The sequence below is a fragment of the Podarcis gaigeae genome, assembly GCF_964106915.1.
Source record: "Podarcis gaigeae genome assembly, chromosome: 14".
Taxonomy (NCBI): Eukaryota; Metazoa; Chordata; class Lepidosauria; order Squamata; family Lacertidae; genus Podarcis; species Podarcis gaigeae.
In genome coordinates this window covers 29,671,468-29,688,807 of record NC_139690.1, presented here as the reverse complement: position 1 = coordinate 29,688,807, position 17,340 = coordinate 29,671,468, and the positions used below count along the sequence as shown (strand labels likewise).

General features: G+C 47.8%; 1 protein-coding gene across 1 annotated transcript; it reads left to right on the top strand.

The window, feature by feature from the left end:
- Positions 1–310: 310 nt before the first annotated feature.
- Positions 311–6,343, top strand: RBBP6 (RB binding protein 6, ubiquitin ligase). Its single transcript, XM_083712006.1, has 3 exons — positions 311–412; positions 1,458–3,324; positions 3,461–6,343. Exon 3 carries the CDS (start codon positions 4,655–4,657, stop codon positions 6,152–6,154), a length of 1,500 nt encoding a protein of 499 aa, XP_083568132.1. The 5' UTR covers positions 311–412; positions 1,458–3,324; positions 3,461–4,654; the 3' UTR covers positions 6,155–6,343.
- Positions 6,344–17,340: the final 10,997 nt, after the last annotated feature.

Here is a 17,340-nt window from a genome sequence, read left to right as displayed (position 1 = left end):
TCCGTAGAATATCAGACTGCAAAACTATGCTAAAAATGCGTCTGCCGTAAGCAAAAATGACATATAACGTGAGATTTCAAATGTTGGTTTTCACCAATAAAAATAATCCTTCAGATCTCAAACCCAGAAAACTGTAATTCTAACAAAATGCCATGAAGCATCTCTTGGAAACCTGCGTTGCTTTTTGCTTTGTTGTAGCATGTTCACATCTCAGTTGCATGCAGAGTCCTTTTTTGAGTGGTGTGGTTCTCTTAATGCCGCCTTTAACATTGCCCAATGACCTGACATCACGATCTCTCACTTTTGACAGGGAAAAGAAAAAGTCAAAGCTTGATGAGTTTACAAATGATTTTGCTAAGGAACTGATGGAATATAAAAAAATCCAGAAGGAACGCAGGCGCTCTTATTCCCGGTAATTGTTTTTATTGTGCCTGTATAGATGAGCCGGAACAAAATCCCCCGTTCTTTTCACCTTGCAGATCCCCTACTCAGTCCCTGGCATCATATCTAGTTTTTGGGTCTTATGTAGTACAGAGATGGGGAAAGATGCTACCACTCAGTGCCAATGGTACTGGGCAAGGTGGGCTAACAGTCAGACATAGCATGGCTTATTGCAGGTACAGGGAACCTCTAGCCCTCCAGATAATGCTGAAGTACATCTCCCATCAGCCCCTCAGCAAGCACAACCAATGGCCAGGGATGATGGGTGTTGTAGTTCAGCAATATCTGGAGGGTCAACACTTCCCCAAGCCTGGCTTACTATGTTCATAGGCATTTTTCCTATGAAGACTAATGCAGGATACAGATTTGCATCTGTTGCCCTACATTTCAACCTTGATGCTAACTGCAGGCAATGAGATACAACTTCTTTTCCCCAATATTCAGAGTAACAACATGCTCTGAATTTGCTAAGGCTTTGAAAGAAATATTGTTTTGGATTTTTAAGGGTTAAATAGTTCCTGGGCTATTTTGAGAATGCGCACAAAATGTCCAGTAGTAGCTTTCTGTGAAAGTAAACTCTGAAATAAAGCCTAACAATTGTCTGCAGACCAAATAATTTCTGGATACTTTGTTAGCTAGTCACATAGTGCATGAAAATGTTTCCCAAAGAGGAGCTGTCACCATCAGCTGGTGAATTGCTTCTTAAATATTGGGTGTACAAAAGCAATTTCTGATAACTGATTTGGTGCAGAGTGAGGAGCTATTCTTCATTGACAATAGTGATAATAATAAAGCTGTAAAAGTCCCACTGAGCTTGAATGAGTTGTTAGGGGTGCCCAGAAGAGCTCTGTGCATTGTCTCCTTCTAGGTATCTGCAGTGACTGCTTCATAACAGATTCTGTGACAAAAAAAGGGAATGCTCTTCACTGTGGTTGTGCCACATAATTTGTACAAAAGTGAAGAGGCTACAGTTACACATCTTTCCTTCCCCCACCCCCTTTGCTTTGTTTCTTAAGGTCCAAATCGCCATACAGTGCATCTTCATACTCAAGAAGTTCCTATACATACTCCAAGTCCCGATCTGGCTCATCTCGTTCTCGATCCTATTCTCGGTCATTCAGCCGTTCCCATTCCCGCTCCTACTCACGATCTCCTCCATACCCACGGAGGGGCAGGGGGAAGAGTCGGAACTACCGTTCCAGGTCAAGATCCCACGGCTATCACCGCTCAAGATCCAGGTCACCCCCCTACAGAAGGTATCATTCTCGATCGAGGTCTCCAGTTTACAGAGGCCAGTCCCCAAACAAGCGCCCTGTTCAGCAGGCAGAAGGGGAAAGGGAATACTTCGGCCGATACCGAGAAATTCCACCTTACGACATGAAAGCATACTATGGCAGATCCGTGGATATGAGAGACCCATTTGAGAAAGAGAGATTCCGGGAGTGGGAGACCTACCGGGAGTGGTACGAGAAATACTACAAGGGCTACACAGCTGGAGCCCAGCCCAGGCCTTTGCTTAACAGGGAGAACTTCTCCCCAGAGCGCTTTGGTCCTCCTGGCCCTAGGCGAGAGAATTCCCCATACGTTCGGGGCCGTAGAGACGATTACCCTGGAGGGCTGGGCCATCGGAATCGGAATGTAGGTACTGGCTACTCTGAGAAGCTTCCAAGTAGAGAGGGCCATGGCATGAAAGAGGTGGCCAAACTGAAAGACAAGGAGGTTGAGATCCCACCAGGAGACGGGAAGGGAAACAAACACAAGAAGCACCGCAAGAGAAGGAAGGGGGACGACGGCGAAGGCTTCTCCAATGCTGACCTTTTGGAAGGCTCACGGAAGCCACGGGATCCTGCCCCTGGGGAAGAGGGCAGCAAGCCTGACCCACTCTTCATGCTCCCAAGCAGGGATGATGCTACTCCTGTCCGAGATGAGCCAATGGAAGCAGATTCCGTTGCCTTCAAACCCACTTCTGACAAGGAAAGGAAAGAGAAGCCAAAGGCAAAAGCCGAGAAGACAAAGCGAAAAGCAGAAGGCCCTGCCACTACCAAGAAAGAGGTGCAAGTGAAGCCAGCTAAAGCACCCCAAGAGAAAGTGGAGGCAGATCGTGAAAAATCCCCCCGGGCAGAACCTCCTGTGAAAAAAGCCAAGGAGGAGTTGCCAAAGGCTGATCCTATTAAGTCAGTGTCCTCTCAGAAAGATGAGAAGGCACTTGGTACGCCACGCAAGGTTCATCCCCGAAGCTCAAAAGAGCATCCAGAAACCAGATCAACCAAGGAGGAGAAGGCCAAGAAAGATCCCCCCAAGGAAGTCAAGCAGGAGAAGCAATCGAGTAAGGAGGAGAAGTCAAAGAAACCTGTGGACAAGAACAAGCCTGTGGATGCAAAGCCAGAGAAAAGGAAAAGGAAAGCCGAGGAAAAAGGAGACAAAGATCACGAAACACCGTCAGTAAAAATGTCCAAACCTGACATTGTAGAGTCGAAACTGTTGCCAAAGGGGAAAACTGAGCCAGAGGGTGAAAAAGCAGAGAGGACCCCTGAAAAAGACAAAGCTGTTTTGCCAGTTGCTCCTGCAAAAAAGATTAAGCTGAACCGAGAAACTGGCAAGAAGATTGCCAGTGTTGAAAATGCCCCCCCAGTGAAGGAGGCTCCAGCCGAGAAGCCTGAGCCACCCCCCAGCAGCAAAGGGAAACAAGAGAAGGCGAAAGGGAAGCTGAGGAGGAAAGCTGCAGCTGCCGATGGATCTGGTCTGACGCTGGTTGATTATACCAGGTACCTCCTGATTAAAACTTAAAAATTAATTTCACTTCCTCTCCATGTCATGTTGAGTACTGCCTCCTTTCTTAGGCTTTGATTTGGCCTCTTAAACCCATGTGGGAGTAGAAGATAAGTAGCTGACGTTGGCTGGTCTGGATCTGGATATTTCGTCTTATGGACAAGCCAGATCAATCCCTCTGATACAGATCAGTTGCCCTCCAGTCCCAAGCAGTCCAGACTGAGTTGTGGCCTTTTAATTTCCCTTCTAGCATGAGGTTTTTTATGAAGCAATTTGCCCACCTTTCCTTGAAGTCTGGGCTGTGTCGGTTATTTTGTGCCTGTGGCTAGGTAAAGTGCACTTGCCATTGGCCCTGGGTAGCCCATTGGAAATCTCATTTCAGCATTTTCCATCGAAGGGAAGGAATCATTGCCTGATGTGGCTTACTAGTGTTAATTTATCAGTTCTACTCTGATCTGTGGGTGAGGGGGCCGTTCAGAGTTCCTCATTTGCCCTGGAGGCCCATCCCCCCCCCGTCATCATACCCACCTGTCACTTAATATCGTTTGATGTCAGGTGAGCAAAGTGCCCACATGACAGGTGGGGAAAATAGCCTAATCGGCTGTGTCAGGCAATGATTATTTTCCCTTGGTGGAAAATGCTAAAATAAGACCTGCAATGGGTCACACATGCTTGATAGGAAGGCTACATCTGGATTTAGATCCACTCAGGAGCTCCTGATTGAAGTTCCCAAGCAGACCTAATGTCTGCTGAAAGCAGTACAGTTTTATATTCCATGCCAAATACAAAGAAACAATTGGGAGCCTCTGCAAGAACCACTTGCATTTGGCACTGTTTCAGTTTGGCACTGAGTGCCCACTATGCTACTTTTGGCCAGGTTAGATCCACTCCAGTGGATCTGATCTGGCAGCATTCCTTGCCGCATTTTAACAACATTGAATGCATGGCACGCTCGCAAAAGAACAATCCCGCCTGCCAAGCGTGGCCTGCAGAAGGTTTGCCATAGCTGAATCCAGCCCACTGTGTCAACAAGGTTCCCTGCGCCTTTTGTTGTCAAACAGAAATCTCTTGAGTCACGACAGCCCCTCTCTCTAAAGTGTAGGCTGTGAAGAATTAAGGCTTGGTTACTAAGTTTAGTTTTCTGTAGTGGGAAAATGCACATGTGGCCTGGAAAGGGGGGATGGGACTCTGGACCCCAACGTTCCTGAGGGAAAAAATAAACCCCAGGCCAGTTCCTTGATGCAAGGGCTGTTTTCTATGTGAAAATAAAATAGAAAAGTGGGGCTTTTAGCCCTGCAAAATAATGAATATCCCCACAATCTAAATTTGGAATGAAATTATGCTGCTTTGATGTCTTCCTTAATAGGCTGTATTTGGTTTTTCCTTCCTTAGCACCAGCTCTGCTGGAGGAAGCCCTGTGAGAAAGTCAGAAGATAAGCTGGACATGAAGCGAACTGTCATCAAGACCATGGAAGAGTACAACAATGACATAACAGCCCCTGCCGAAGATGTCATCATCATGATCCAAGTTCCTCAGTCCAAGTGGGATAAAGACGATTTTGACTCTGAGGAGGAAGAAGAAGAGGAGGACGTTAAATCTGTGCAAGTTCCCTCTGCAGCTGGGAAGCCCTCAAGTGTCATCAAGAATGTCAGTACAAAGCCATCCAACTCCCTCAAACACAGTGAAAAGGATCCTGAAAGTTCACAGCCTGAGTCCAAAAACTCCAAAACAGTGTTATTGTCCAATGAGAAAGGGAAACTCAAAGAGAGGGATCACACTGCATCTGACAAAGACTCTTCTGAGAAAAGGAAGAGTGGCACTCAACAGGAGAAGGAGCGCTCCGAACGCAGTGCTGAACAAGGCAATGCAAAGAACTGCTCTTCTAACTCTTCCAAAGAGGCCAGGTCTTCAGATAAACATGAAGCTGCCCATGGGTCCTCTGGGAAGGATTTCACTCCTAACTGGGACAAAAAGTCTGACTATGACAGCAGCAGTAGCAGAGACTATTCTGGTTCCAAGCGAAGAGAGGAAAGGAGCGACCTGGCACGGAAAAAGGTCTCTCCTCCGCGCAGCCGTGATTCTGCCACCTCTGGACAAAAAAACAAGGCCAGGGATGAGCGAACGGAGCAGCCCAAAAAGGAAGCTGGGGACTCAAAGCGAGGCAGTTACAGCCCTCCGAGGGACCGGAGGCCAAATGACCACAAAGCTGCTTATGACTCCAGGCGTTCTGCAGAACAACACAAGTCCCAGGAGAGAAGTTCGGGCAAGGAGAGAGAGAAACGCCTGTCCTCTGAGACTACCTGGAGCAACAAGGAGAGGGTGGCAGGTGGGAACAAGTCCTTGCACCGGCGCTGCTCACCAGAGACAAGAGAGCCAGGGACAACGGTGCCGAATGACAAGGGCACCACCAAGCCAAAGCCTCTGCCCAGCCACTCTGCCCGCCTCTCGTCTGACCCAACGAGGGAGACCGACGAGGCAGCTTTCGTCCCAGACTACAATGAGAGCGACAGCGACAGCAACGTCTCTACAAAGCAAGAGGACTCCCCTGGAAGAGCCACCCGGGAGGGGAAGGATAAGGCCCCTGAGAACAGTAAGCCTAAGGAGGGAGCGGTGGGGGCAGCAGTCTTGGCCCCCCCAGTTGGCGGGAGCCAGAGCCAGAGCAGCCCCAGCATCAGCCGCAGCCAGAGCCCTTCCGAGAGCCAAGGCCGGAGCCGCAGCAGCAGCGCCAGCTCGGCCGACAGCCAGGACAGCAAGAAGAAGCGGAAGAAGAAGGACAAGAAGAAGCACAAGAAGCACAAAAAGCATAAGAAGCACAAGAAGCACGGCGGGACAGAGTCGGAGGCAGAGCGGAGCCAAAAACACAAACACAAGAAGAAGAAGTCGAAGAAGAACAAGGAGAAGGAGAAAGGAGACGACCAAAAAGCTAAGGCGGCCCCCCTCTAGGGCGGAGGGCGGGGCAGGGGGTGAACCGACCTACAGAGGGACTGAGTCGCCTGTGTGAAATTTTGTTATAATGTAAACAAACGAGAGCCTTGTAAATAATGCCATGACGGGCCCTGTGCTGCACTTACACAATTGCTGCTTGATTTGATTTTTACATCAGAGCTTTATAAAGTGAACATTTTGTACAGACTTGTGAGTTGTGACCATGTGATATGGGGGAGGGAGGTGGGTTTTTTATTTAATTTTATTTTTATTTGGGGGGGGCTCTTTTAACCACCATTAAAATAGTTTGGGTGGTGTTTACTGTACTGTGAAAAAATTCACACTTTTTTTTTTTTAATTGCCTGTCAGGAAAAAGAAGGGCTGATATCGGTTCTAAAATATCAGCCAGAGGACTTGTGGAATGCATTACAGCCCTGTTCTGTTACTTTTGGATTACAATAAAAAGAGAATTCATTAAACTTTATAATCAATGTGTTAGATTTGCAGCACCAGCTTTAATCAGGCAAGGAAGGGAAGGTGACCCTCACCTCCCCAATGAGCTCTACCCTTCATGAGAAATTGTCTGTCTCCGACAGAACTTATTGGTTTAACACAGAGAATGTTAAACTGGAGGGTGGGTGGCTAGGAAGCTCTGTGAGCATTAATCTTTGAAAGCAGTCAAGTTTGCTCTTCCATGTAGAGAACTTGGACTAATAAATGCATCATCCTAGGAGGCTGAGTGCTTAAAGCAGCACTCCTCGAGCTTGTGGGGGTGGGCTCCCTTTGGGGACCTGAACACGATGTGTGACCCCTTGCCATTGGACCCATATTGGTCCACATTTTGATGCATAGTGAGGATGGTGGTTGGGGTAAACTGGTTTAAATGGAAGCTTGGCTTTCCAACCTGGCTGATTCAAGGTTACATGACAGCCAGCAATAATTGCCTCAGGCAGGATTCCAGACTGTCACAGGGCCCTTTAGCTTGGTGAGTAACAACCCAAACCCTATGCTCTGCTAAGCAGCCAGAGCAGGTGGCTGGGGCTCATTCTGTGCAGCTAGCCAGCATTGGCTCCTGCCAGCAATTTGGGAGAGTCATTTCAGCCTTTCATTGTCAGCACTGTCAGTTGTCAATTCTGTCAGACTTAAGATTTTTGGAGGGGAAATTGTTGTTTTTTTTGTTGTTGTTTTTTGAAATTAGCATGTTTTATTGCCTCAAAATATTAAACACCAAGTAAGGAGTTCCTGTTTTTAATAAGGAAAATATATATCCTGCAGCATTAAATTGCAACGCTATATTTTTAATGCCTCCAAATTTCAGGTAAAATCATGGAATGGTGCTGTCAGTTGAACATGAAATTTTCTCTGACACTTTGGAGAGTGGGTGCTACATTGCTCCTGCTCTCCTCAGTGGGCCAAAGAAAGTCCTAATATTCCTCCACGGTGTTAGAGCAAGCAGATAAAAAGGTACAACTCTAACTTGGCTGTTTCACACTAATACTTGGCTGTGATTCCCTCCGTTTTCCTAGCACTACACATGGTTGCAAAGTGGTCACTGGGAGTTTCCACAAGAGGTATTAAACAAAAGAGGAGCTTGCTGGATCAGGCCAATGGCCCATCCAGTCCAGCACCCTATTCTCCCAGTGGCTAACCAGTTGCCTCTGTGGGAAGCCTACAAGCAAGACCTGAGTGCAGCACCTCTTTCCCCAATTGCATTTTCTAGCACCTGCCATTATTGCCTCTAATAGTGGAGGTAGCACAGCCCCCTTGTGACTTGCAGCCATTGATAGCCTTCATCTCTGTGAATATGTCTAGATCACCTTTAAAGCCACTGAGGTTGGTGGCCATCACTAGTTCTTATGGGAGCAAATTGACATAGGTAGACACTGTTCTGTGAAAGGCTGTTAAAAGATGGACTCCAGTACTCCTGCCACAGGTGATCTAGACATAATTCACAGAGGAGAATATGGCTATCAATGGTTACAAGGGGTGTGTGCTACCTCCACTATTAGAGGCAGTAATGATCACAGAAAGGAGGTGAAACACTTCCCTTTTTTTATACGTACACTGTGATCCTGTTACTGCAGCCTCAGCTTTCATTAACATTTCTGAAAGACTTTTCACATGTACCGCTGCCAAGTCAGGACTCCCTCATCCGACTTATAGTTGTGACTTTGGTGCCGAAACACAAGGCTACCTTTCATCTCTGGAATTTCATCTCAGTTTCAGCACAGCTTTGTCCAACCTGCCAAGTTCATTTTCATCCTTGATTTTGTCTTTGGTGGTTCCCCTCACAACTTTGTGTCATTTGCAGATTTGATGAGCTCCCGTATGCCTTTGCCACCACAAATTTATAAATACATTTACCAGCTCGGGACCTAGGCCAGAGCCTGGTGGCGTTCCAGATGAGACAGCTCTCCAGGTGGATGTAAGCCATTAATGGGTACTCTGGTGCTGTTGTTCAACCAGCTGCAGATCCACCTAACAGTAGCTTCATCCTGCCTGTACTTTAACCACTGGTCAAAAATACTATCATGAGAGAATTTATCATATGCTGTTTTGCAACCAAGTTATACTGTCTACCACATTTCCATGAACTACTAAGTTAGTAGCTAACATAAAATTGATTTGGCATGTCTTGTCCTTCAGATAGACCCTCACTGGTTTAGTAATAAAACTTCATTTCCCATGTTTTGAAGGGGGCAGGTATATGTTTTTTTCTCCCATATCAGTTTTGTCCTAACAGTCAAGTTATGTTTGGACCTGGGTATATGAAATTCAGAGTTCCACTCATCCTTAACATTTCAACACCACCTTGAGCAATTCATCCAAGGCTGTTGGAGAAGCCCAAACACCAATAACTCTTCAGAACATACTGGGGTATCTCTTAAAGTTGGTTGCTTAAGGATATTCACTTAAATGTGGCTTCTTAAAAGTGGCATCCCATTATGCTGAGGACTACAACCCTCTTCAACAACAACTCTCCGGTTCAGTGTTTTGGATTTGGTTCCTCCCTATCTGAGATGCTCAGCATGTTAACAGTTTTTTATTTAGCTGAGCCTTTTAATTTCCCCATTAAGGGATCTGAGCTCTGCATGCTGCCTTGATTAAGGAGAGGGAAATTGCCATTTATAGACTACCATTTATGTTGACTTTAAAACTTGGTTATTTTGCGCAGTACTGGAGAACTGCATCTCTCTCAAACTGACGGTCCTTAGAATCATGGAACAATGCCTCCTCTGACCACTTCAAGGGCCACCATATTCTCAATATGCCAAGAAGAGATCCATTGGAAGCCAGAATTGGACTTCCCTGCAGACAGAGTGTTGGGTGGGCTGAAGAGGAGCTGGCTTGTTTAGACAGGCTCCCCCATGTACAGTAAGGCAAGGAAGAGGCTGCTTAGTAGGTGTGAATTTACAGGTTCATCTCTTCCCCTTGCCCCAACTTTCTAATTACACAGGGTACAGTACTTGGCTATTCCTCTGTAGTTAATGATGGGAAATAGGCCTCCTTTGGGGGACCCAAACTGCTTAGGCAGTGAAAATGTATAGCACTTGATAGCTGTGGTTGCAAGCATCTCTGCTGTGACAGAGCTAGTAAAGGTAAAGGTACCCCTGCCCGTATGGGCCAGTCTTGACAGACTCTGGGGTTGTGCGCCCATCTCACTTAAGAGGCCGGGGGCCAGCACTGTCCGAAGACACTTCCGGGTCACGTGGCCAGCGTGACAAGCTGCATCTGGTGAGCCAGCGCAGCACACGGAAACACCATTTACCTTCGCGCTAGTAAGCGGTCCCTATTTATCTACTTGCACCCGGGGGTGCTTTCGAACTGCTAGGTTGGCAGGCGCTGGGACTGAACGACTGGAGCGCACCCTGCCACGGGGATTCGAACCGCCGACCATGCGATCGGCAAGTCCTAGGCGCTGAGGTTTTACCCACAGCGCCACCCGTGTCCCTGTGACAGAGCTACACATAAACAATTGTTAACTTTACAGCTCATAAGCTCATCTGTATTGCAGTGGGCCTATAAACACACAAAACTTTTCAAATACTCAGAATACACTGAATTTCCAGATTTCTATGCAAAAATAATTACTGCTCCAGATGTTTTAGACTACAGCTCAGTCCTGCCCTGGGCCATCTCACAACACCATAATATCCATTGTAGCCAAGGAACTAACATCAGAAAAACAGCAGCACAGAAGTCAGGACACCAGACACTGAAAGAGTCGGCCTGGGTGAACAGAGCAGTCAGCCTTGCCCAGCCAGACACCCTCCAGATGGGAGAGGGTTGGTTGTATGTTGCCTCCTGTGAATACCACCTGAGGAAGCTCCCTTACACTTGAGTCAGACCATTGGTACATCCAGCTCATTACTGTCTACACAGACTGGCAGCAGCTCTCTTAAGGTTTCAGAGAGGGGACTTTCCCACCCGCACCTGGAGATGCCAAGGAATTGACCTGGGACCTTCTGCACACAAAGCAGGTGTTCATCATTGAGCTGAGATCCTAGTCCTAGTGGTTTTGAACAAAGGTCTGATTTAAACAGGAACACAGCATTGGCCCATCTAGCTCATTACTGTCCACTGACGAGTGGTGGCTGTCCAGGTTTTCAGGCAGGGACACTCCCTGCCCTATCTGCAGATGCCACCAGCAGGGATCCAACCTGGGGCTGTCTGTGTGTAAAGTGGATTCTCTGCCACTCTGGCCTCTGGTTTTCCTGCAGCCAATCTCAACTTTCTTCGGATTTCCTTGTGCTCCACCACTCAAGGGCATTCCCTGTGTAGCAACCAACCTGGCAGTTTTCCAGTGCCGCCCGCCCGCCCTTCGTCTGGCCTGCTCATTTCCAGAGAGACAGAGCAGCTCATCTTGGCTGATTGCAGTTCCAGGTTCCTCTCTGTTCTTGTGGATGCCGCGTGCCACTTCCCAGGCTCTGGGGAGCCGGTGGCACCTCGCCCAGATGGCATCTCTCTCAGTCTCAAGGAGGTAGCGGAGCGCCGAGGAAGCTGCCTGCCACTAGCATCCTCCGCAAGGGACAAAGCTCAGGCAAGTTGCCTCCCAGGAAAAGAGGGAGGGAAGGCACTTCATGTGCCAAGGTGCCATCTGGAGCATCTCCTTGGCCTACATGAATGCCTCCGTGCCTGGCACCAGCCGTGGATCCCTTTGTGCTGCAGAGAGCCGGTGGGGGGTGCAGCCTAAGACTTCTCCGGCATCATTCGTCAGCCTAACTCTCCTTGTGCCGGCAGAGCAGGTAGGAAGCAAGCCCACCCCTTTTCTCCCCCTTAATTGGGGGCACAGGCTGCCCTCAGCCATTGTGCACCAATTCTGGCTCACTTAATGGTATTGGTTGCATTTGTATCCCACCTTTTTTTCCAAAGAGCTCAAGGTGGCATAGATAGTTCTCCCCCCCAAAAAAAAAAAAAAATTCATTTAATCCCCATAACAACCCTGTGAGGTAGGTTAGGCTAAGAGGGAAGGACTGGCCCAAGGATGCCCAGTGAGCTTCATGGCTGAGTGGGGATATGAACCCTGGTCTCCCAGGTCCTAGACCAGGGGTCCCCAAATTAAGGCCCGTGGGCCAAATAAGGCTCGAGGGACTCATTTATCCGGCCCGCGGTGACCCCCACCGCCCGCTGCTGCTGCCCACTCTTACCGGTGCTGGGCTGTGCGACTGCCCACTTCCGGGTTGGAGGAGCACCGAAAATAGCTTATGTGCATGTGCAAGCATTATTTGTGCATGCGCAAGCATTATTTCCAGTGCACATCTGGATCAGAGGAGGCCCGTGCACATGTGCACAAGCTATTTCCGGTGCTCCTTTGACGCGGAAGTGCGCCGGAAATAGTGTGTGCGCGCATGCTCCCCCCCCCCCTGGCCTGCCATGTGATCGGCACTGGAGACACCAGTCTGAGGCGTGGTAAGTTTGCTGACCCTTGTCCTAGACCAACACTCCTCCCCACTACACCACACTGGCTCTCAAAAAGCTCAAGGCCTATGAAAATCTGAGTGTTTGCATTCCTTCCTTCATTCATACATCCATTACATTTCATAGAATCCTAGGATTGTAGCGTTGAGAGGGATGCAAAGGGCCATCTAGTCTAACCCCCTGCAATGCAGGAATCAATCCTTTTTGCTCCATTGAGCACAAGGGTCTCCTCCCCCTTCGGTGAATCTTCACAACAACCCTATGAGGTAGGTGACGCTGAGAGGCAGTGACTGGCTCAAGGTTGTCCAGTGAGCTTCATGACCAAGTGGGGATTTGAACCCTGGTCTCTCCCAGGCCCTAGTCCAACACTCTAACTCAGGCATCCTCAAACTTGACCTGCCAGCTGTTTTGGGACTACAATTTCCATCATCCCTGAGAACTGGTCCTGTTAGCTAGGGATGATGGGAGTTGTAGTTCCAAAACATCTGGAGGGCTGAGTTTGGGGATGCCTGCTCTAACCTTTACACCACATTGGTGGTCAACTCTAGGCTGTCACAAGGATTTGTTACCCTTATCTGTTGGGTGGCCACCCTAGGTGGCAAGGAAATTACCCAACACTGTGGTCCCTGACCCCAAGAGGATTTGGTGCCTTGACTGGGAATGCAGGTCTTGCACCAAGAATCACCTCCTGGCTAACCCTCCCTCTGCTGCTTTTGGGCCTCTGGTTTCTGCCTGCAATGCAGCTCCTATTGATTCTTCCCTTAGGCTATTCTGGCTGTTCTCCAGCCAATCTGCTCAGCTGCTCTTGGACCCAGTTCAGTCTTGCCAGTCTGAGATTGCTCATCTTCTGTCTTGACTTGATTTGGCCCTAGGCTATGGTGCCGATGTGGGAAAGATTCCAGGACCCAATGCCGCAAGTCCATCCCAATTCAGGCTTCTGGCTCCCATTCCCACCAGCCCACTGTTTCAGAGCCATGTGTGTTCTGTGATTCTGCATAGTAGTCTGGGATGAAGAGTAACATGCTTGGATCCTGATCAATTCAGCACTTAATTCCTTCCCCGCCAGCAAATTGCTAGTGCATATGACTGCCAAGTAGGTCCAGATGAAAACGCAGAAGCTGATGAAATCTATCCAATTTGGTTTCTCTCATTTTCCAGTCTCAAATTCAGTTCTGCATATCAGTGTGTGTTTTTTTAAAAAAAATAATAATGTCATTTTAAAAATTCATCAGCTTTTTAGTGTGAATTTCTCCTAATATGCATGATAGTCTATGAAACTGCCTGATATAATGGCTTTTGTGTGTTAGCTTCACTAATAAAGTCGTAACTTGATTGCCGAACACCCTGAAACTCGGACATTTTGGCTCCCAAACGCTGCAAACATGAAAGTGATTGTTCCTGTTTGCAAACGTTCTTTTGGAACCTGAATGTCCGACGGGACTTCCTGCAGCCAATCAGAAGCCACGATTTGGTTTAAAAATTTTTTGGAAGTCAAACAGACTTCTGGAATGGATTCTGTTCAACTTGCAAGGTACGACTGTATATGCATATTTATGCACACATAACCCCAGTATACACATTTATGAGTACCTTACTGGGCTGGAGAACTGCATTGCAAAATTCAGAGAAGTACAAATTTCAAAAGGTGGTTGTGTTTTGGATGACATGCTGTTTTGGGAAGTGTAAATTGGGTAGGTTTGCCTTTAAGTGCAAACTGAAGTTAAAAGCTCCCCTATCCCAACTTGCCCACCCAAGCAGCAATACCCTTGCTTCACTTCATTATCAAGATCTTTCTTTCTTTCTCTCTTTCTTTCTTTCTTTCTTTCTTATGTTTGGGATGTTGCACTACTACTAGCTCCCTATTTCTTAAAGTTGCACAGTTCCATCTTCTGGGGGGAGTGGGAATAGATCAGGATTTAGCCTCAATCAGCGTTGGGGGCTCAGGCAGGGGGTGGAACCAGGTTTCTGCCAACCATTTATTTGTTCTCGTCTTTAAGAAACACTGTCAAGCACTGTGGATCTCCGCAGCCATCTCTAATATGCACGGCTTTAAGATTTTAAGTCTTTTTAATTGGGAACTGAGGTGGTAGCGCTGTTCAGCCTTGTTGGAGATGGCTGTGAGTTGCCTCTCGTAATTAGTCATTAGGACGAGCTGCCCGTGCACCTTAAGATGCAGGACAGGGAAGCCTGGCGGTGGTTATGAGTTATGCTTCCCCCGGTCTCCTTTGTGACAGATTCCAGCTTGAGAGAGCCACAACCCTGCAGACGGACGGCAGAAGCGTCAGATCTGCGATTAACAAAGGAGGCTATTCAAATGGAGTTGGCACTGGTCCAGGTTGCGGTTTATGAGAAATCGAAGGCGCGGGTATTAAATATTCATAGGCAGGTTCATTGGCATTTAGCTGGCTTTCTTCTTCTTTTTCCTCGCAACCCCCCCTCCCCCGCTCGCCTGCCCACCCCCTCAGGAACAATTGCTTAATTGCAAAGGTTAAATGAAAGCTTCTGCAATGAATTCATTCACTGAGACGTTAAAATCCAGGCACATTTTGGGGTTTTTTTGGGCGGTGGGGTGTTGCCATGTGACTAGTGACCTTGATCACATGACAGCCCAGACTGGTGCTAAAGGCAGCATGTGACCCTAAGGAGCTATGTGAGCTTTTTTTAAAAAATTAAATACAAAAATATCAGGAATTCTGTCCTTCCTCCCTTCACCTGCTGTTGTAATAGTTCATTCCCTCCCCAGTTCTGAGTCCCTGGAAAGACCACCTGGGCATAGTAAATCCTGCCTGCCCAGCTCCCTCCCTGCGCCATGAGACTCCTGCCCCCCTCCCTCTCCCTGCGTGTTACACCGCCCTGTTTGGTAAGTTAACAGATACTTTGAGCAATTAATTTGCGCAGCATTTCCCAGAGTAACTCATTAGCATGCACACTGCACAGCCGGCGTGGAGGCTGCCTGACAATGCCTGGTGCGCCAGCGCCACTGCAGAGGGTGCCTTGTTCCGAGTGCTTTGCCTGCGGGCTGCCGTTGTATCTCCAGCTCGGGGGTGGCGGCGGGGGAAGGGGGCTTCCTGGGAATGCCTTTTTCTGTTCACCCGCTGGTTTGAGAAATGCTCTCTGCAGCCCCAATGTCTGAATTGGTGCAAGCAGTGGGGCTATCGCCCAGTGCTTGGCACCTTGTTGTGCTTGGAGAGTCTGAGCCTGTCGAGAGAATTTTGGAGGGTGGCCAACCAGGAACCCTGGTTTGCACCCAAAGGGTGGTTGTTCATCCAAGTAGCGGCTTCTGAAGCTGGTGGCGAATTGTTCCGGTTGCAGGCGGGGAGATAATTTCCCTTTCCCTCTGCCCAAAGTGGGATGTCACTTTCCAAGACGCTTCAGTGTCAAAGCTTGCCAGTACCCAAAAAGCAAGCTGGCATCCCGGCACTCAGTCTTTTGTGATGTTCAGGGATGGCTCCACTTGCTCTTCTGCAGTTTTTAGCCGAAGCAGTCCGAAATTTAAACGGAGGCAGGACATCCCGCTCTCTCTCTCTCTCCAGGTCAGCAGACTGGCCCTTCATTAGGATGCAATGCCATTGTCGTTACCATGGAGATGGTGGGAGGGGACTTGGGCGGGGGTGTCCGGCTGACTTAGCATGTGGTGTGGTTGGTAGCCATGCTCAGAGGAGGAGGATTTGAGGCAGTGAATGATTGCCCCCATCCCAACACCCCGCTTTTGTTTCATTGTCAATAGAGAAAACTGGAAAAAGAAATTTCATCGGTTATGTTCAAGAACATTGCCTTCCTCCTTGGGAACAAAGATGGTGCATATATTTGCATCTCATTTTAGCGATAGCGGTGAACCTCAGCCTTCCACCTCACAAGAGGGGATGGCTCCTACAGCTGTGTAATAAGAAAGGGGTCAGGTCAGTGTTTATAGAGGGGTTATTCGTTTTATTCTGCATGCAAAAGAGTTCCTCTTTCTGGATGAAAATGTTCCTCCCAGGTGATGCTTAGGTTAGTGGGAGGAGATGGAAAAGAGAGAGCATTGCAGTGGGAAAGCAGACTTCATTCAAATTACATTTGGGTGAGCACCAACCACACAATTAAGTTTGGATCCTAATTTAGCACTTTGGAAAGCAACTTGCCTCAGTCCAAGGCACTTCGGAATCTGCCCAATTCAGTTCAGAACTGCCAGGGTCTCTTTTGCTTCCCTCTCTTTCAGTACTTCAATTTTAAAAATAAAATAAAATAGATAAATCCCCTTTTGGCAGAAGTGGCTGAAATTTGCAGGATTATTAGCTGTTGCATAGGGGGTCAAACCTACCACTCTGCCAGTAAATTTTTCCTGGGGCTTTTTGTCCTGGGCACCTTTAAAGTTTTTCTTTTAAGAATGTTTTATAATTTTCATTACTTTTGTAGGCAAGGTTGCCCCAGCTGAGGGCATCAATCCTGCCAAATTTCAAAATAACTGCAGTGCCCATTCCCACAATGGCAGCAATTTAAGTTTTAGTGTGAGTAAAAAATTGAACCACTCTGTCTCCTTGCTTTGTGGGCAATTGGAATGAAAATTCCAAGCACAAGAGAGGTGGCCCAGGGTAAGAAAATTGCCAAATAGCAAATAAATAGGTCCAAGGCTTTTTTTGCTAGGCGGCTTTAAAGTTGATTTTAGGATGAGAAGATCAAGGATGGGAATTTGCTTCCTGGGTAAAATAATTGCCTCTCATTACAAGTTGGATTCGTGAGGAACATTGTAAGCTGCATTATACCAAGTCAGACTTACCCCTGGTCCATCTGACTCAGTGCTGCCTACACTGACTGACAGCTTCTCTGTAGGGTTCTAGGCCTGGACAGGGGGTTTCCTGGCCCTACTTGAAGATGCTGAGGACTTTCTGCATGCCAAGCAAGTGCTCTGCCACTAACCCACAGCCCTTCTCAACAGAGCCCTCCATCCACCCTCTCCCCACGCTGGCTCTCTATTCCTCCATCACCCTACCCTGAGCTCATGGCATTATGAGAGGTGCCAGAGCTGAGCTCCTGAAAAAAGCCCTGGATTTACCACCACAAGATACAGGGATGGCCACCAATTTGGATGACCTTAAAGAGGGATTAGACAAATTCATGGAGGTCAAGGCTATCAACCTCCCAATAGTGGAGGCAGGATGCCTCTGAGTAATATCAGTTGCTGGGGGTGATGGGGTTGAGGTGGTCCACTCCTCACTGGTAAACTCCTTTTTTTTCCTCTAATGGACTTTGCTTTAATGGAGGTGTTTATTATATATTTTAATTATGGGTGGCTGCAATTTTACATT